General features: G+C 37.9%; 1 protein-coding gene and 1 long non-coding RNA gene across 3 annotated transcripts in view; both read left to right on the forward strand.

Moving 5' to 3' along the window:
* LOC123763158 (zinc finger and BTB domain-containing protein 7A) overlaps positions 1-20891 on the forward strand; it is an 80398-nt gene extending 59507 nt beyond the window's left edge. The window contains exon 6 of one of the 2 annotated variants that reach the window (XM_045750133.2): positions 19799-20891. In XM_045750133.2, the coding sequence (XP_045606089.2) occupies positions 19799-20185 (387 nt within the window). In that variant the 3' untranslated portion in view covers positions 20186-20891. Of the gene's footprint in view, positions 1-3863; positions 6195-19798 lie in introns of those variants that run through there. The other variant, XM_045750132.2, reaches the window with a different exon arrangement.
* LOC138351339 (uncharacterized) lies at positions 10030-18413 on the forward strand. The gene is made up of 2 exons (XR_011222441.1): positions 10030-12350; positions 16442-18413. It is a non-coding gene; the product is annotated as an uncharacterized lncRNA (long non-coding RNA).
* Positions 20892-22046: the final 1155 nt, after the last annotated feature.

Here is a 22046-nt window from a genome sequence, read left to right on the forward strand (position 1 = left end):
AAAAAATATTAGAAAGTTCTTTTGCAAACAGAGTGGTAAACGGAAAAAGTTGAGTGAGAAGGTGGTGGAGGCCAAAACTGTCATAGTTTGAAAGTGTTATATGACAGAGTTCTGGGAAGACAGAACACCACGAGTGTAGCTCTTATCCTGTAATTACTGTACACTTAAATAATTATATGGGGCAGTACCAATCAGAGGCACATCCTCACAAAGTTGCCCAGAGTGCCCTTCCATGGGAACTCAATCTTGCAAGACTGCCATTAGGTACAAACACGCCTTATGGTCATCCACAATGAGGGCTTAGCCTAGTCCCTAAAGAGACCAAGCTAAGGTTCCCAAGTGGAGCATAAGAACACCTGAAAGATGGAACACACCTGGCAATCAAGTTTGAAAGCCTTTGTCAAGCCCACAAGGAAAAGAGGAAGATGTCAGCCAGCCAAGTTAAATCCAGAATCTCACATCGCAGCCAATAAGCCAAGACAGACCAGTAATTAAAAGAGATCGGATCCATCAACAAAAAGAGGTCCAAATTTTGCAGGAGGTACCAAAACAAATCCTTCATGAACCATTGAAGGGAAAGTGAAAGAAGACGAAAACCTCTTGAAATATGATGATTTTGAGGCACCGAATGGGACCTGGAACTGAACCTGAAAGGTAGCAGCCAAACGATCATGCTCATACATAGGAGGAGGATATGAAAAGTTATACGGCTGAAGCAAAAGATCATCTAGAGAGGTAACTGACGTCCAAGAAAGATTGAAGTGTCCATGGATACTTCAGTCCTTGAAGCCCCAGAAGCCTGCCACAAAGGCTTCAAGGTAGAGCCATAGTCCTCGCCCAACACCTTGGACAGAAAGGTGTCCTCCAAAGGAGAAGACTTCGGGCTGCAGGGGCAGTTGTGAAGACAATTGCTTCAAAATCCCTGGCGGGACTAGAAGGCTCAACTGCCTCCACTGTTGATGTAGATGGGACTACCCTCGGGAAATGCCATGCTACACCTGGAGCTAATCCCTGCCCCAACTCTAAAACCATTTGATGCTTTAGAGCCGAAACCAGCAGAGGGAAGACTAGAAATAGGGCACACCTGCAGGTAAAGGAAGAGGAAGCGAGGACTTAACCAACTTCGGGGCAACCAACTGATCATAATGCCACAAATGCCTAACCCTAGCAGCTGCCTGAAAAGCTTCTGGATTGTAAGCTGAATCGGTCAATGTGGAGACCCAGAGGGAACAAACCGCGTTGAGCACTCAAGAGTCTTAGGTGTCACCGACCGAAAAGGCAGCATGGCAGGAGCAAAAACTAAAATATTGTAGTTCTTGAAAAAAGTTCTTTTCTTTTTCTATAGTTCTTTTCCTAAAAAGTGCCGGACCAACCGGGCTGTGGTGGGTATGTAGGCTGCTCCAAGCAACAAACAGCCTGGTTGACCAAAATCTCACAAGTCATCACAAATCTCAAGATCTCACAAATCTCACAAATCTCAAAATCTCACAAATCTCACAAATCTCTACAAGTTGGGGAGTAGAAGAACTTCCAGAACCCCATCAAGCAGGTACCTGTTGACTACCTGTTGAAGATTCCATGGATCAGTGTCCCCACAGCCCAGACTCTGATCAGGCCTCCAGGTTGCTGTTTGGTGTGGCTGCTTGCAGCCTGAAGCATGAGTCGCAGACTAGTTGATTACATATCTTTTTAAGGTGCTTGTCGAGTTCTCTTTCGAACACTGCGAGAGGTTGGCCAGTTACGTGCCTGTATGGTATGTGTATGGGGAAGAGTAGAGGAGGTATGTGGTATGTGTATGGAAAGAGTGTTGAAAAGTCTTGGGGCTTTGATGTTGACTGAGTTCTCTCTCAGTATGCATATTACACCTTTGCTCTTCAGTGGAGCTATTTTGCACATCCTGCCATGCCTTCTGGTCGCATGTGGTCTTATTTCTGTGTGCAGATTTGGAACCAGTCCAAATGAGTGTATGAGCATAATAGAATTTTTATTTATATTGCAATACTGTACAATTTATAAAAAATACTGGGAAAGTTACATTTTCAGCAATTTTGATGCGGAGGGATTTCCTGAAACTTTACCACCAGATTTACATAGTCCCATTGCAATTAACCAGTTTATTGATTAACTTAACATCTCAAGGTAAACATTTATCCAGCTAATTGGTGTTGTACTCTTCAGTATCTTGTCTTGGCGACTTGATAATGTCATCAGTCAAATTGTGGATTGGATACGGCACATGCACATCTTTTATTACCTGAAGTGCATCTTAATAGATCATCAGACAGATTACCCATAGATTGTGGTTATCATACGTTGACTCATGATGATGACCGCATTACCCTATATGTTGATTTTTAACTATTATTGTCTGGGTTTTACACCAATGCTGCTAATATTGATGAAATAGCTGTGTGGATATGGTGGAGTTTACCTTGATCTGTGAACAAATCCTGCAATCGTTCCATGATTGCTTACTATGCAAATGTGGTTATCACAAATGTTACCATGCCATTGCAGTAATCATGTTATAAAATTCCAGTATACAGTAATTCCATATTCCAATTATGTTTAAGTTTTTCACAATTCTGTATAGTTGTAATGAAGTATACCAGGTCAACCAATCGTCATTTGAACATAATAATAAAGAAAATACAGAAAGCCTATTTGCTCATACGAGGTAATTTCTATTTATATTCATGATATGACTAGGAGCTGTCTCATATGTTCCAAGAGGTCTTACACAGCTTCCTTAGTTCTTGTGTTTTTATTGATTGATTCATTCATTGATAAAAACATTTATATATACTGTACATTCATTGATACATTATTGATTCATTGTTAGCTTAAATACATTATCCTTATACTGTACAGTACATCAAAAATGTACACAATCCATGCTTTTGGAACTTAGATGTACATGAATCTAATTATTCAGCATAAATACTATTGGGAATAAAGTAATAAATATAAAAATGATGGCACAAACATCCAAGGTTAACGTAGTCGTCTACGATAAGCTTAGCTACTGTGTTATTCAGTTTATTTGCACCTTTTCATACAATTTGCATCCAAATTAATCATTCTATAAGGAGAAAAAATTGAACATTGGTGAATATGAATATCTACTCTCACAAGTCGAGCCTGGCCTCGGGCCAGGCTTGGGGGAGTAGAAGAACTCCCAGATCCCCATCAAGCAGGCAGCAGGTATCAGGAGGGTATTAAGTGTTAAAACTGTATATTCACCTGAAACCAATAGAAAACAAAATAAATAAATCATAACCTTTAAAATGTGATAACAAAACTTATCACAATTTCAGTAACATGCATTGAATTATAGAAACTGAATGTTCTAATATTTGTTTTTCTTAAAAATCTTTTATTCTTTAATATGGGTTGGAAATATATTGAAGATTTACTGTACTGGCATTTTTGTGGCTTCTCGTTCTCTCCAGTGGTGTATGCGCTATAAATTTCTTGGATGCCAGATACTGTATTAGTTCCTTTATCCTAGCCAACCCTCATCTTGTTATTACTCATAGCTACTGTAATTCTCTCACATACTCGCAAATCTGTATATACTGTACTGTATTAAACTTTACAAGTAATGCTGTTGTTCCTGTTTGTCTGTATCACTTCAGAGGCAGTTTTTTAAGATATACAGTATATTTGTATTTCTTTGCAGCAAACTGAGGCATATACATTTAATTCCAAAATAAGAAATAGCAAGAGTTCAAAATTTATCTGCATATCTAATGCTTACTCATACAACATTATTTTTTTTTTATTGTATATTATCTTCACTTTATTTTGTTGAAATTTGGACAGTAATATGTGACTATGAATAATGTGAGCATCTTCAACAGGTAGGAGTGCACAGTGACAGTCAGCGGACTGGTGAAGGAGCTGTGAGTGCAGAACGGAGTGGCCCTTCCCGAGAGTTGCACCAGTGTCCTTGCTGTACATATTCCACCGCTAGGAAAGACCACATGAAAGAGCACATACGTACCCATACTGGAGAGAAGCCATTTTCCTGTCCGCACTGTCCTTTTCGCACAGCAAAAAATAGTGATTTACACAGACATGTGCAAACCCATACCGGTGAAAAGCCATTTGCTTGTTCTCACTGTCCTTTCCGTACATCTCGTAAAGTCAATCTTAAGAATCATCTGCTCACTCATACAGTTGGGAAACCATATGCTTGCCCTCAGTGCCAATATCCATGTAGTGGTAAAGGTGCTCTAATGCGACACATACGCACCCATAGTCATGAGCCTCATTCCTGTCCATATTGCCCACTCCGTTTTTCTCGTCGATCCTTACTGAATAATCATATGCAAATTCATACGCAGTAAACAAATATTTGCCTTATTTATCAGTGCCTAGTTTAGGATAATTTTTACTGATTGAAAATATATGTAGATGTAGGTTTTATCAGATTATTCTCGTACTGTAAGGATACTTTCCCCAATACTGTAAACTACAGTAAATCTTCACATATTCGTGAGGTTGTTGACTCCAGATCGTTACTTGTTGATATCCGATAGACAAAATTAAAATTGTTTCCTCAAATTCTTATCAATTACAATATTTATGTATTTCATCATTATTCACCAAGTATTACTTAGCAAAGTTGGCCTTTAATTGATGACATAATGCTTAAATGTGAGGTTTCTCTTGTGCAAAACGTTATCCAGTACTGTAGATGCAAACCTTGCTCAATGCATTAATTTAACTGTATGTCATCAGTTTGTCAGTTATATCACACTTCACTAGTATTTGTTATACAAGTAAATAGTATGGTAATTTATTATTAATGCAGTATATTATATAAACACAGTACATTCCCAGGTCTCTGCAGGAATGTTCCCAGACACCTCGCAGTTAAGCAGTCTTAAGGATTGTATGGGTAAATTAAGATGTCTTCTAGGAAACCAAGATTTTTTAAACACACTAAAATATTAATCATGTACAGTATGATGAGAGACATCTCTTCAAAGCATATTGGGGCCTCTAATGACTGCTGGGAAACACCACTGAGTTATTGGAAATATACAGACTCAATTGGCATGCAAATATTGGCAGGAAAGCGTAAGTGATCACATGATGATTGCACCCATGTGAAGAATAGTCACACACAGTTCTGCAGAATTTACTTGACCTTAAGTGAATTGGTAGTTTGTTCTGGTTACAACTTTTTAAAGGCTTGTGATTTTTTGGACTGGTAGATTAGTAATTATTTACACTTTGTCACTCTTGACATTGCTACAAAACAAAACCTTATATTTAGCTGCCTTGAATCCTGAAGCAGTGATCTTTTCCTTGGAAATGTGTGCTTTCTTTATCATGCATTTATAAAATGTCAATATCCTCTGCATTAAATACTCTTTAAGTAGCAAATAGCCTTCGGCTACTACAAAAGCTTTCGATTTATTTAGGAATGCAGCAGAATCCTGCCTATGCAGCACTTACTGTACAGCATTCCTTGATGCTGAACTTGCAAAACCTGCTTTTTCTTGCCAAGTAAAGCTTTGAAGTTGCATTGATTTTTTCTCTATGCTTTTAAAGCTTTAATGTTTTTACATGGATCGCAGTGGGGCTTAAGGGAACGATTTTCAGATTTTTCTCTTTCAGCCAGATTGCTACATTTTTAAATTTGTTCAGTCAAAGGCTTTCTTATGCATTTGGTGAGCTTCACTGAGCCATCGTGCTTTTAATATGATTATATTGTTAATGGTACTGAGTGCAAGATTCATTCATGTTATACTCATGATAGATGTGGCAGTCGCCCCCTTGGAACACTACCTTTATATGTGGCATGGGAACATTGTCAGAATAAATAACCAGGAAGGCAGTTGTGTGTGGCTTGTGAATCTCTTCTTATGGCTAAAGGATAGGAGATAAACTAAGTGTGTTGCATCCTTTAAGGATGTGACCTGAGAGACCACAGATCCCCTCTGAACTCAACTCTTGCTGTTTAGGGGTCATACCAAAATTTGTGTGAAATCATTTATCACAAGTTATCTAGGAAATATTACATATTCAAATGATTTAATCCTCTGATGTATATTCAGGAAAAATATAGCATTTATAATTTGAAGTACAGTACATACGGGCATAGCTGGCTGACCACTTGCAGTATTCAAAAGAGTACTGGACAAACACCTTTAAAATATACCTGATTAACAGGTTGTGACTCATACGTCAAGCTGTGAGCAGCCACGTTGAACAGCCTAGTTGACCTGGAGGATGCTGATCCTCAGAATCATCGTCAGTACAGTACAATATACAATTATTTTAGTACAGTATGTGTATAAATTAGTGTCAGTTCCTAGAGGCTGTGTAATGAGTACAGTTGAATTTCTGAAACAAATTAGTTAAAAAAAATGCATTAAATTTAAAGCGTGTATGGGCTAAGTGTGTTCTCTTTTATGTGTGTGTATGTATAATTACCTAAGTGTAGTTACAGGATGGGAGCTTCACCCATGGTGTCCTATCTTCCCAGTACATATTCTTTGTTATATAAAGTTTTGAAACTATTGACGGGTTTGGCCTCCACAACTTTCTCACTTCTTGTTCCAACTGTCACCACTAAAGCTTGTGTAATTACCTAATTGTAGTTACAGGATGAGAGCTACGCTCGTGGTGTCCTATCTTCCCAGCACTCTTTGTCATATAACGCTTTGAAACTACTGATGATCTTGGCCTCCACCACCGTCTCACCTAACTTGTTCCAACTGTCTACCACTCTGTTTGCGAAAGTGAATTTTCTTATTTCCTCGGCATCCATATTTAGTTAGTTTAAATCTATGACCTCTTGTTCTTGAAGTTCCAGGTCTCGGGAAATTGTGTGTGTGTGTGTGTGTTTTATTGTCCATGGTCCACATTTTATATACTGTATGTATGTATGTGTATATTTATTTATATATAATATATATATATATATATATATATATATATATATATATATATATATATATATATATATATATATATATATAATATATCTTGAGGTTATCTTGAGATGATTTCGGGGCTTTTTAGTGTCCCCGTGGCCCGGTCCTCGACCAGGCCTCCACCCCCAGGAAGCAGCCCGTGACAGCTGACTAACACCCAGGTACCTATTTTAGTGCTAGGTAACAGGGGCATAGGGTGAAAGAAACTCTGCCCAATGTTTCTCGCCGGCGCCTGGGATCAAACCCAGGACCACAGGATCACAAGTCCCGCGTGCAGTCCGCTCGGCCGACCGGCTCCCCGCCGGTATAATATAATATGCAATTGACGATTACTAAACACTGATCATTTGTATGCGGAAAATCCACAGAGAAATGGGAAAGAGAGATGAATGTTTCAGCCGATCTGGGCCTTTGTCAACACCTGACAGGTGTTGACAAAGGCTCAGATCGGCCGAAACGTTCATCTCTCTCTCCCATTTCTCTGTGGATTTTCCGCATATATATATATATATATATATATATATATTTTATTATTATTATTATTATTATTATTATTATTATTATTATAATATGAGTGAGTGAGAATATCTATTTGTTCAAGGCTGAAGGCTAGACACTAGGGGCTATCCTCACCAAATTTTGCAGGGTGACTGATCTTTGCGCAGGGATGATAATAGGCAAGTCAGGGTCAAGCCCCATCCCCGCTCCTACTCTTTGCGTTAAATGGCAAATCGTACTAATTTTAATTTCACCTCACTAAGATTACAGGGATAAAGGGATGTGGCGAAGGGTAGAGAAGTTGTTAAGTGATAGGGAAAATGGTGAATACAGTGACACCTCGGCTTACGAATGTCCCTCTTTACGAATTTTTCGGGTTACGTGCCCAATTTCTTCGTAAAATCCGAATCGGGTTATGAACTTTGCCTCGGGAAACAAAGTTTGTTGATACGCGCATGGCCGACCTAGCGCGTGATGGCACGGCGACTGTGCCTCAGTTTACCAGTGCCTCCCGCCTAATGATAATAGCGCCTGAATTCTTTGTAAAGAGTTTGTGTTTTTCGAATTATTTGTATATTTGAACATAAGCTGTTGTTATTATTATATATCTCCATGGGTCTCAAGAAAGCCAGTGGTAAGCTTCAATCCTTAAATTGTCGCCTGAATGTGTTTCAGAACTAGACTTTGAGGGGTTTGAGCCTGAACCTGATGTGCATATTGTTGAGGAAATTGTTACTCTGGGCCAAAAATTGGGCTTGGAGTTGGATGGTGCTGATGTTAAGGAGTTGGTGGAGGAACACAGCAAAGAACTAACCACCAAAGAACTCCTAGCCTTTCACAAGGAGCAGCAACAAGAGGCAGTTGAGGAAATGTCTTCAGGGGAGGAGGAGGCAGTACAGAATATTCCTTCCTCAACAATTAGGAAGTGGTGTAGACTGTGGGAAGAAATGCAAACTTTTGTTAAAATGACTTACTCAGAGCAAGCTGTAGTAGGCCATTGCATTAACCTTTTAAATGACATGCTGGACTGTGATGCCTCACTACAGACAAGTGTTACAAAGAAGGGAAAAACAAACCTCTATGGATATATTGACAAAATCAATCGGTGAATCACAAGCAGGTCCTAGTGGTATGCAGGCAAAACGTGCCAGAGAGTGCACCCCCCAGAGAAGTCATCATTGCTTCATGTTATAATGGAAGGGGGACTTCCCTTTCAAACACACCTCTCCTCCTCCCTCCCCTGTTCACTGTCTTCCATACGCCAACAAGAGTCATCAATAAAGGTAAGCAATAACTTGTACATACTTTAGTACTGAAGAATTGGGTGAATTAGGTATAAAATTTACTTTGAAGTTAATTTTTTGGGGAGTGTGGAACGGATTAATTCAATTGACATTATTTCTTATAGGAAAATTCGCTTCGGTTTACAAATTTTCAGCTTACGAACTGTCTCTGGGAACGGATTAAATTCGTAAGCTGAGGTACCACTGTAGTAAGGAAGGTGGTGCAACCAATCAGTGAGTATGGGAGTGTATAATCTAGCTCTTTGCACCATGCCTCCTAGCTGTTTATACCTAACCCAGTAATTAACTCTTTCAGCCTTAGCATTTTCATCATATTTTTTCTTAGTTATGGATGGAATTGGCTTCATCAACCTCTTCCTTTAATACATTCCACTTGGTGGCCACCTGTACAGGGAATGAGTACTTCCTTACATCTGTTTGACTCAGTTGCATGTCTCGCTTTCACTTTTGTCCCCTTGTCCTACCTTTTTTTTTTTTTTTTTAAATAAGCTACTTTTGTCCACTATGTCTATTCCCTTTAAGATCTTGTATGTAGTTATCATATCCACTCTGTTTCTTCTCTCCTATAAGGGTGTGAGAGTGTTTTTAGCCTGTTCTCATGCTGAGGACAATCAATTTTGGTACTAATCTAGTTGCAACCCCTGAACAATTGGTGAATGGTTGGAAAGGTGGTGAAGGGTAGGGAAGATGGGAAAAGTGAGGGAAAGAGTGAAGGGTAAAGAAGGATGTGGGGTGTGGGTAGGAAGATGAGATGAGTTGAGATGTGGGTAAGGAAGGCGGTGACAAGGAGGGAGGGTAGTGAAGGATAGGGAAGGTAGCGAAGGAGAGGGAAGGCAATGAAGGTGGTGAAGGAGAAAGGTGTGTAGCTTAAATGGTTACAGTGTAGAAGATGGTTATAGTAATGAAGGTAGCATGTGGTGAAGATGTGGCATCTGTCACCTGAGCAATGACTGGATGCCACATCTTCACTACGTGCACTCTAGATCACTGGAACCATCTTACCTACACTGAAGTATCTGTCAACACTATAACTTCAATCTCCTTCACCGAGGTTGAGCATCGGGAGGTGGCTATGTTATCATACATGATCCACCTAATCAAAGTGTAAACTACTGTACAGTGCTTAAAGTCTTTTAATCATACTTAAATGTCATATTTTTTTACAAAATATATTACAAAATATGAATATATATATATATATATATATATATATATATATATATATATATATATATATATATATATATATATAAAGAACAGTAAATATTAATATGCTGCCATGTGCTATTAATGTTCATCATTACCCAAATAAATTTTAGTATTAAGTTAAAATATTAATAAAATATAGTATGTAAAAACTTTAAAAGTACGTAATACTAAAATACAACAAACTGTTACTCAAGTACAGTATTATTGCCATTCAGTAATAACTTGAAACTATACACAAAATTAAAACAGATACCTGTATAGTATACAGTATATAAAAAGGCTTCCAAACCAAGAGTGCTCAAACACCATTGATGGTTAGTTCATTCTTTTAACATTGGTTCATACATATGCATGGAGGCAAAAGGAAAAGGATATACTGTAATGAAAATAAAAAGTTTGATGATGTTTGAGTTGATAGACGATGTAATACCAGTGTGAAAAATGTGAAGGTCATGAGAGAAATGTCTGTGAGGTGATCATCATTCTGTAATACGCTACAACATTAGGGTAACAGGGAAGGGCAATTTTTCAACTAGAAGAAGAGTACGGCAAGTGTCTAAATGTAAGAAACTTGGAGATAGTGGTCAGAATTATAACATTTTAATTTTAGATGATGTACGAGAAAATGACTGAGAAGGTGAATGCAAAATTGGTACTGTATATATTAGGGATGTGACCTGTAGAAAAGGTGTATTCAGAGAGCTTGAAAGATTGAAGGTTTAAACACATGCATGTGAGGCAAATACTAAAGACTAGGAAGGATACATAAGAAAATTGCCCCCACAGGAGAGAGTCCAAAGGATGACCTTGCACATCTGGCTCAAGAATCTGTACACCGGTCGATTGACAGTTGAGAGGCAGGACCAAAGAGCCAGAGCTCAACCCTCGCAAGCACAACTAGGTGAATGCATGGAAAAGAAGTGGTACTTGCCACAGCTTGGCAACTTGGGAAGGTTGCCTTGCCATGTCATGCCTGTTGTAAGTCCTGTCATCAGCGACAGGACTTACTCATTGGTGATGCAGGAGCTTGCAGCTCCCAGGGTGCTACATGTTGGCAGTCATTTGCACTAGGGGATTTTTAGCTAGGTTCAAGCAATCCATTTGGGTTCAAATGGATCATTTGCAAAGTTGTCTGGCTGTTTGTGCTTCACTTTCTGTGAACCTGGCAGTAGTCTGTGTTGCTTTGCTTATTTTCTGGATGTTTTCTCAGTAAGGGTGATTATAATGGTCTCTGCTGTGTCTCACCATGAGGGAATGAATTAAGAAATTCATATACAAAATATTTGTATTTTCAAAGTAGTTTCTATTTTGTAATAAAAAACTAGTACAGTTCTCAATAAATAAACTACTGTACTATTTGGTATACAGTATATATATATTGCTAATACCTGTCTAAAGTCTATTGAAAGATAAACAAAATAATGTATGGTTTATAATTATAAGTACAGTACTCTATATTAGTGATAAGAAATTTACTTTGTTCAGAAAATGTAACCTGAAGCAGTCATATCAAATTCAGTGTTTAAATAGTTTTTTATTGTTGAAACTTTATTGAGCAATACATAAGTTAAAAAACCTATGCGATAAATGTTGCTTGTTACTACCACAGTTTTCTTCAAGACTCTTGTACTTCTTCAAGACTTGTAATTCTTTATGACTCTTGTACAAGTAAAACATTGCAGAATCTCAATTTGCCATGAATCTGCTGACAATGTATGTTCAGAGAATGACTTATAGTAAGAGTGTGCTCTTGGGTCACAGAAAAAATATAAACTGAAGAAGCTAATCAGATTAGCAAGAGCTGTCCTGTCTAATGATCAGCTGAGGACCTACATTTATACTGCCACATCTATATTTCAGAGCTGGTTAATTGTACTACTACCTAACGTATGATTCTAATATGCAGTGGTCAAGATCATGCTGTCACGCAGTTAAGCAGAATTACATACCACACAAGTACCACAGAGAGTTTTTCAGAAGTGCTAGTGAGTTCCTGGAGATTATTCAATCTAGTCAAGAATGACCACCATCACACGGCTCTGGTTAAATACCAACTGCCTCGTTTAGTATCTTTACCGATGACCACCAGGTGACAACACTTTCCCTACCTCTAACTACACACTCAAGTTATTCCACATACTGCATATTGTACTTCAAGATCAGCAGACTTAAACCACTTTTTAAATGGATCTGTTTTATCATTTACAAGGTCATGCCTAAGGTAGGCTTCCCGGGCATGTTTTTAGGGATCTGAAGGGTTATCTTGTTCTCTGGTTTAGTGCCTAGTGATACTTGGGGTGTATGTTGCAGTTTCCCAAATTTGTTCCCAATGTGGTACTTTCCCAGCTAATCTGGTAATTTGTCCTGCTTTTTTAGTTTTACACAGGTAGTGAGTGGTGTCCCACAGAACATAAAGGTATAGTGCTCTTGAAAAATAGGTGAGATAACAGGAAAGTGCTAAGGGAAGTGAAGAATCGGATGAGAAAAAGTTGCCCTAGTGTTTACAGTGCAGAGAAGAACATTCAAGATGGCCACTGGCAAGGGGAAAAACAAAACAGAGCTTGATTTTGAGGGATTCAATGAAGAAAGCATTGATATTAGTAGTCTACATAACAAGTTGGTAAATTTAGATACTATAGTGAACTCTCATGTAGAAATAATTAGTAAATTGAAAGAAAGTAATGACTATTTGAATAGCAAAGTTTTATGTCTTGAGGGTTTAGTGAAAGACTTGCGCAAGGATAAGAATCAATTGGAAACAAATTGCAAAGCCATGGAAGAAGAAAATAAACTCTTAAAAATAGCTTTGGAAGAAGTTAAAGTAAATTTAAACATAAATGACTACAATAGGTTAGGCAAGGAAATTCAACAGGAGAAACAGCTTTTGTCAGCACAGATGGAGGAAGTTACACAGGGAATAGAACAGTGCAAGAAAGATATGCAACTCACTTATGCACAAGTGGCCAAGGAGAAGGAAAAAATAGAAGAAGCAGTAAAGGAAGTCAAACACTGCAGCAACCAAGATAAAACAAACATTAGGCTAGAAGTGAGGAAAGAATTGGCATCTAACCCGAAGTTGGTGCAAAACACAGTTGATCGGAGTAAGTCCCTGATCATTTTTGGCTGCAAAGAAAAGGCGATAACATCTAGGTCAGAAAGAGCTGTAGAAGAAGCTAAAGTAGTAGATAAAATTGTTGGCCTCGTGGAAGGTCTTACAAACAGAGAGAATGTGTGCGACTACAGGAGAATAGGCAGGTACGTAAAAGGGAAAGATCGACCTTTGAGGATCACCCTAAACGGTGCCAAACAGATGGAAGAAGTACTAAGGAATGCTAGAAAATTGCAAAGGGATGAGGATGGGAAAGGGTGGTCGTTAAGACGAGATCTTTCAAAAGAAGATAGAGAGAAGCTGAAACTGAACCTCGCCGAGGCAAAACATTTAAATGAGAGCAGGAATGAAGAAGAAATAAATTCTTTTTTCTACAAAGTGATAGGGGTAGGCAAACCAGTAAAGTGGTACATAAAGGCAAACCAACAAAATCAATAGAGAGAGGGGGAGTGAAGAATAAGGAGAGGGGGAACAAGTTCCTGAAGATTGCATACACCAACATAGATGGAGTGAGATCGAAGATACTGGAGTTAAGTGATGTAATACAGCTGCAGACACCAGACATTGTTGCACTCACGGAGACAAAACTTGAAGATGTAATTTTAAATGAGGTCATATTCCCAAGGGGCTACTCAATTTGGAGACGGGACAGAAAAATTAGGAAAGGCGGTGGCGTTGCTGTGCTGGTAAAAGAACACCTAAAGGTGAAGGAAATAATGACTGCCAATCCACAAGAAGTTGACATAATAGCACTAGAGATCTGCTATGAGGATGATAAACTAATGATGATAAATGCATATAGTCCACCGCCAAGCAGCACATGGTCAAAGGAGGAGCTAGATAGTAAACGTGAAGGTCTTATAACAATAATGAGAGAGATTATAGCGAGAGCGGATAACGATAGATCACGACTGTTGATAGTCGGTGACTTCAACTTGAAATCCATAGACTGGGAAGCATATGAAGCTAAAACAGAAGATTTTTGGACCTGTAAATTTGTAGACCTCATCCTGGAAACATTCTTGTATCAACATGTTAAACAAGCTACGAGGATGAGGGAAGGGGACGTTCCCTCCATGCTAGATTTGATATTTACCAGGAAGGAGGAAGAGATATTTGACATTCAGTACCTTCCTCCCTTGGGTAAAAGTGACCATGTCTTTTTGGGAATAAAGTATGCAATGCGTTATAAGCTGGAAGAAAATAAGGAGGTTGAAGCAGTTGAAAAACCAGACTTCAGGAGAGGACATTATGGTGACCTTAGAAATTTTTTTAGTGAGTATAATTGGACAGACTTGATGCTAGGCAAGGAAGTGAATGAGATGTATGGCAAGTTTTGTGAAATATATGATAAAGGCACAAAAAAATTTATACCAAAACAGAGATGCAGGACCAGAAAACAGGATTGGTTCGACAGAAATTGTGAGAGGGCAAGAGACCAAAAGACACAAAAATGGAATCAGTATAGGAAGAGGCCAAACCCCCAAACATACCAGCGATACAAAGATGCGAGAAACAATTATACAGCAGTAAGGAGAGAGGCAGAAAGAAATTTTGAAAAAGGGATAGCAGATAAATGTAAAACAGAACCGGGCCTATTCTACAAATTCATAAACAACAAATTGCAGGTAAAGGATAATATCCAGAGGTTGGAAATGGGAAACAGATTCACGGAAAATGAAAAGGAAATGTGTGAAACATTAAATGAAAAGTTCCAAAGTGTGTTTGTACAAAATGAAATCTTCAGAGAACCAGACACAATAAGAATTCCAGAGAACAACATAGAGCGGATAGAGGTGTCTAGAGATGAAGTGGAAAATATGCTAAAGGAGCTCGGGAGGAACAAAGCAGCTGGCCCAGATGGCGTTTCACCATGGGTTCTGAGAGAATGTGCATCTGAGCTCAGCATTCCACTTCACCTGATCTTTCAGGCATCCCTGTGTACAGGAATCGTAGCAGACGTGTGGAAACAGGCTAACATAGTTCCAATCTACAAAAGTGGCAGCAGGGAAGACCCCCTCAATTATAGACCTGTATCATTGACAAGTGTAATAGTGAAAGTATTGGAAAAGCTAATCAAAACTAAATGGGTAGAACACCTGGAGAGAAATGATATAATATCAGACAGACAGTATGGTTTTCGATCAGGAAGATCCTGTGTATCGAATTTACTCAGTTTCTATGATCGGGCCACAGAGATATTACAGGAAAGAGATGGCTGGGTTGAATGCATCTATCTGGACCTAAAAAAGGCTTTCGACAGAGTTCCACATAAGAGGTTGTTCTGGAAACTGGAAAATATTGGAGGGGTGACAGGTAAGCTTCTATCATGGATGAAAAATTTTCTGACTGATAGAAAAATGAGGGCAGTAATCAGAGGCAATGTATCGGAATGGAGAAATGTCACAAGTGGAGTACCACAGGGTTCAGTTCTTGCACCAGTGATGTTTATTGTGTACATAAATGATCTACCAGTTGGTATACAGAATTATATGAACATGTTTGCTGATGATGCTAAGATAATAGGAAGGATAAGAAATTTAGATGATTGTCATGCCCTTCAAGAAGACCTGGACAAAATAAGTATATGGAGCACCACTTGGCAAATGGAATTTAATGTTAATAAATGTCATGTTATGGAATGTGGAATAGGAGAACATAGACCCCACACAACCTATATATTATGTGAGAAATCTTTAAAGAATTCTGATAAAGAAAGAGATCTAGGAGTGGTTCTAGATAGAAAACTATCACCTGAGGACCACATTAAGAATATTGTGCAAGGAGCCTATGCAATACTTTCTAACTTCAGAATTGCATTTAAATACATGGATGGCGATATACTAAAGAAGTTGTTCATGACTTTTGTTAGGCCAAAGCTAGAATATGCAGCTGTTGTGTGGTGCCCATATCTTAAGAAGCACATCAACAAACTGGAAAAGGTGCAAAGACATGCTACTAAGTGGCTCCCAGAACTGAAGGGCAAGAGCTACGAGGAGAGGTTAGAAGCATTAAATATGCCAAAACTAGAAGACAGAAGAAAAAGAGGTGATATGATCACTACGTACAAAATAGTAACAGGAATTGAAAAAATCGACAGGGAAGACTTCCTGAGACCTGGAACTTCAAGAACAAGAGGCCATAGATTTAAACTAGCTAAACACAGATGCCGAAGAAATATAAGAAAATTCACCTTCGCAAATAGAGTGGTAGACGGTTGGAACAAGTTAAGTGAGAAGGTGGTGGAGGCCAAGACCGTCAGTAGTTTCAAAGCGTTATATGACAAAGAGTGCTGGGAAGACGGGACACCACGAGCGTAGCTCTCATCCTGTAACTACACTTAGGTAATTACACTTAGGTAATTACAGGTGGGGTACAGAAACAGATAAATTCTGACACCTATTAGCAGATTTAGAGCTACAATATTCCCCTCCCATAGCTCATTGTAAGCCTTATCCACCAATTTTCCTGGAACATGATCCACCAATCAGTTAACAACTAGGTGCCCAATTACTGATAGGTGAACAGTCTAGGATTGGCTCCTGGCCCCTGGCCAGGATTTGAACCCAGGCCAAATAGCAAGGCATGGGGCAAATGTAATACCACTGTGCCACCACAGACAATGTTATGTGGGGATTATTGTGGGCTCCAATTGAGGTGACAGGGCTTGTATTGTACCCAGGCCCCTGGATGCTCCGTGGGTGTCTTTACTGAGCTGCATTACCTGGGAATGGATGGTTCCATGCCAGCATTCTTGGCAACCCTCATTTCCTGCCAGAACTTTTTCATCATCGGGTAAAAACAAAAACAAAAAAATATTGCATTATTTTATTACCATGTTTATTAATCATATTTACTGTAACTTATTTTTTACCTGAATTTACCTGTACGTGTAAATATTTGTCTTATCATATGGCAAATAGGAAATACTGTAATAATAATACAGTATACAAAATTGACTTTCTATGAAGTGGGTTTCTTTGTGTGGCTTTAGTTTATGATTTAACCCTCCGTCTGTCATTCTTTGCTGGTTGAGTTACTACTGGTGACAATGGCAAAATTTCTTGAGGTACGTGTGGAATACTCTGTGTGTCATTCTATCTGTATGTGATACTGACCATTGAACACGTGTGCTCACATCTAATGACGCACCAGAATGATCTTCTCAATACTGTAATATGCTTTTCATAAACGTGAACCCTGATATGAAAATGTTTAAATATTTTTATTAGAACTGTATTGGTACATATTAAAATGCATAGGCCTTATTTTCATTTGTCTCCAAATAAATCATGTACTACTGTTCTCCATACATGAGGTCCCTGTATAATACACACATTACCAATGGCAAACACAATTTTTCCGTTCACACAAGTGTCAAATAATAAAGTAAGTTACCACAGGATTATGTCGGCATGATTCAAGTTCCAAACACATAAAACTATGCAGTATCACAAATTCTATGACAACATTATTTCCATAAATTTTTTTTTTTTTTTTTATTAGAATTTGTTTTTCATAACAGCAACTCATCCTCAAGCTACAGCTTAATTGCTTATGTGTGAAAGCCTTGATTTTAAGGTCATTATTCTACAGGTACAGTATAAAATTAGAAATTTAGGTTCTAAATGTAGAGCAAAATATTATGAACTAAAGTGCTCTTTATGTATATGTTGTAATTGAAATACTGTATATCATTCATAAAATTTGAGTACTGTATTCCTAATCAAATATTAAAATGTTATGTCTTAAGCTTCAAACAAAATTTTCATATAATGAAATATTGCAGTTCCTTGTTTGTAATCTAGGCTTAGTTGTCTTAAAACTTAGAGCTTGACTTTGGTGAAAGTCATAGCCCTTAAATGGCTGCAATCCCTATCTGCTGTCACCTGGGCTCAAATTCCTATCTTCGGTCACCTGTGCTCATATCCCTATCTGCAGTCACCTGTGCTCATATCCCTATCTACAATCACCTCCTGTGCTCGAATCACCAAATGCATTTTTTTTACGTTGTAAATTATTTTTTTACGGTGTATACCATGGTATACATCATGTATACCATAATGTAGTACTTTGAATTAGTTGAGCCATTTAAGTGTTAATCATATGGTGATGCTTCTCCTGTATTGAATTTTATGTTCGCATATGAAGATAAATTGTATCCTTGTAATTTAGGTCTTAAAAATGTGGCTTGATATGTTGTGAAGTTCGATAGAAGGCGAGAAGCACTCAGAAAGTTAGAACAATGATAATTAGTTGATACACCTCTTACAGCTACAGTATATGCATACCAAGTACTATATATGTATTATCTTTTAATAAATATCACTTACACTTTTATTGCTATAAATTATTTATCCTCTTCAATATCAGTTCAGTGTTTTCTCAGAAAATTTATTAAGTTTTATAGAGAGCACTAGACATTGTGAGACAATCATATTGTCCAGTTAAAGAAATGGTTGCCTATGGAGTTTTCTATTCCATTGTGGAATAGTAGAATAGAATAGTCTGTCTAAATCATCACTAGTCTGTCTGAAAATATCCTGGGTCTTGTCAGCAAATCCATTATCTGCATCCTTAATAATGGGCATTATTGGGATTATACCCAATCATTCTTCAAAATAGACTGCCCGCTTAACCTCTCTCTAAAGTTTAGCCCATTTATAGATAGCTTGCCTATTGAATACTAATAGGGGAACCTGGGCCTACCTAGATGCCCTATTTGGGTGCTCTCAGAATACAGATCTGTCATTGGAATGTACATTTTGCATGTCAATATCAGAATACTGTAATATGATGAACAACTGATGAAAAAGTTGATTTAGCACCATACCGGACATTTCATCACCACCGATTCCATGAAGATATGGGGAAGGACCGACCCCTGACATCCCTGTGACCATCCCATTACCCCCAGTCACCCCTCCAAGCATTGGTGGAGCTATCTCCAACCTTTACAAACCGTTTGACTGTAGATTCCTAGTAATCATGACTCAGATATTTTTTGCAATTAGATTTTTCATTTTTGACATTGCCAATTGATATCTGGTAACCCTATTACCATTATCTTGGCTCAGAACCATACATTTATCATTTTTAAACTGCATTTCCCAATCTTGTGTCAATTTTAAAAGCCTAAGTGCATTATCATCATGTGATTTTAAGTCTTCTGAATTTAAGTCCCACCATATTTTTGTATCGTTGAAAATTTGCAAATGTTTCCATTCAATTTTATATCTAAATTGTGTATATATGTAGTAAAGAGCAGTAATCCCTGGACAGGGCCTATGAGTCTCTTATGAGGCACAGTATCAAAAGTTTTTCTAGAGTCAAGGTATAGAATGTCACAAGGATTTCAAGGATTTAAATATACAGCACTGTAAAAGAGAGTATATTTTGTTAAACGTGCATTGCACTTAGTAAAACCATCTTGTGAATTTTTTATTTATCTGTTTTTTTCAAGAAACAAATAGTTTTTGCAATGATTGATTCAAGCAATTTTCCTACAATAGGTATAGTATTTAGCTTATCTGGCCAATAGTTCAATGCAAGGGATTTACAGACTGTATCTCTTCTCGTAAAAATTGGTACCACATTCACAGTCCTCCATGAATTTGATACTCTGCTCAACTCTATTGACTATTTATACTATATTTAATATACTGTACATATGTACAAATACATACACACAATGTTTTAGTAAAACCTGATCTTTTTTTTTTCAGGAAGAAATGGAAAGGGAAAATCAGGTAATGAATGAGGGAAGCGAAAGGAGTCTCTCAAATAAAGATATGCATCATTGCCCCTTCTGCAAATACACTACTGTCAAGAAAGACCACATGAAGGAGCATATACGAACCCACACAGGAGAGAAGCCATTTTCTTGTCCCCATTGCCCACATCGGACAGCTAAGAACAGCCACCTCTTACGACATTTAAAGACCCACACGTCTGCGCCATATTCCTGCCCTTATTGCCCTTTTTTTACTACTCGACAGACAACGATGAAGAAACACATTTGCCCTAAGGCCCCAGAACTGACGTCTTCCAGTAAGGATAATTTTGAAGAACATGAACTTGGCCGACATTTATTTGTTCAAGGAGAAAATTAGGAAAATTCTTTGAAATTGCTGTAACTGTTTACTGCTATAGGTGAAAGTTGTGTGTTTTGATGCAAACTGAAAATGTTGTAGAGATTGGATAAAGCACTGTAAGTGGTACTAAACCTTTAGCTATAATTATTAATAGTATTTAAAAAAACAGTATACAGTTATGTGTGATCTGTTCATCCTAATGTTTAAAAAAAAATAAGTAATGTTGTGTGTTGGGTTGTGTGACTGCCCATATTGTGCAATTCTTGTTACCACTTAAATTGTGTATGGAATTAAGGTTAATACGAAATAGTTGGTAATTGAATGACATAAATTACAGTACAGTTGATCATTTTTAATATCGCACATGCTGAGAACTGCTCCTCAAGACTAAGCGAATATCTTTACTAGTATACAATAATAAACATGCAACCAGCAGCCAGATGAGTCAAAATAATTTAATGTTTATTAACAATCTGAAAATATTTTATATTCTCTTGAAGAGCAATTCCAAAAATAATTTTTGTAATTAACCTATGCTGAACATTATTACTGCACAGTACTGTACTTAATTGGCATCATGATAGGAAATGTTTAAATATTTGATTTTACATTTTTCTTGGCTCACTTCACATGTTATATACTTCATGTTGTTAATAGAGGTGTAATGATGTCTCGGTAGTGGTGTGATTTCTGCCTATTTAATAAATATTGGTACTGTACAATATAGGGTCTTTAGAATTCTATCCAATACAGTACATGTACTTCTATAGTTATTAATTTTTCACAAGTTTCTACAAGAGCAGATGACTTCTGACTCATATTAGCAGGCTTACAGCTTCCCCTCCCACAACCTCAGATTTACTATACAGTACTAGTTTATCTTTTAATACAATCTACCAATCGACTTATAACCAGGTTTCCCTTACTGCTGGGTGAACGTGGTTGAATGGTTAAGAGATCAGTGATGAATTGTCTCTGCCTTCCCAGAGTGATGTATTATAAGGAAACTAAAGGAATTAAACCTTATCTAAGGCCCATCCATCAGTTACCTGAAGTCATAACCAGAATCTGGCTAACTCTTAAGAGGCAAGGGGAAGTAAGGAATCAGAGATCAACCGCAGAACTTGGGAAAATCCACTAGAAAGTATAGATACAAAAGAAGATAAGATGCTTAAAGAAAATTAGACACAACAATACTAGGTAAACAAAGCAATCATTGCTGCTAGGTAAATACCCTGCCAGTAATTTGCCTGACTGCCAACAGATTGCAACTCAGGGTATCTGAGGTTTCACTTCAACATGTCCTCTCAAATGGCACATTGCATTTTGATGCAGAAATCCCTACTGTCAAAATAAGATGTGTTATAAATCATAGTGGCTCGCAAAATTGACGGGCTGTCCCATTTTCCATTTGTAGGTCCTCGATTAGGTTAGGTTCGGATAAATTTGTACATCACTTTTATGATGTGGCAACTCGAGAGAACAGGCTACTCACTCAGTCTGCTTCCCACTCCTTCACCTGGTGCAGCCCATGCATCACTTGTACCCTCTGCTAAGCCCATCATTGGCTTCTCATTTCAGCTAAACAATGTTAGGTTTCCCTACATGTTGATGATTCTGAGAATCAATATCCCCATGCTTCAGTCTCTGACCAGACCTCCTGGTTACTGGACTGATCAACCAGGCTGTTTGATGCTGCTGCTTGCAGCCTGACATATGAGCCATACCCTGGTTGATCAGGTATCCTTTGAAGATGTTCGTTGCGTTCTCTTTTGAACAATGTAAGAGGTCTGTCAGTTATGCCCCGTATGTGTAGAGAAAGTATTGGAAAGTCTTGAGCCTTTGATATTAATCAAGCTCTCTCTCTCTGTGCCTATTG

The sequence above is a fragment of the Procambarus clarkii genome, chromosome 49 (assembly GCF_040958095.1).
Source record: "Procambarus clarkii isolate CNS0578487 chromosome 49, FALCON_Pclarkii_2.0, whole genome shotgun sequence".
Lineage (NCBI taxonomy): Eukaryota > Metazoa > Arthropoda > Malacostraca > Decapoda > Cambaridae > Procambarus > Procambarus clarkii.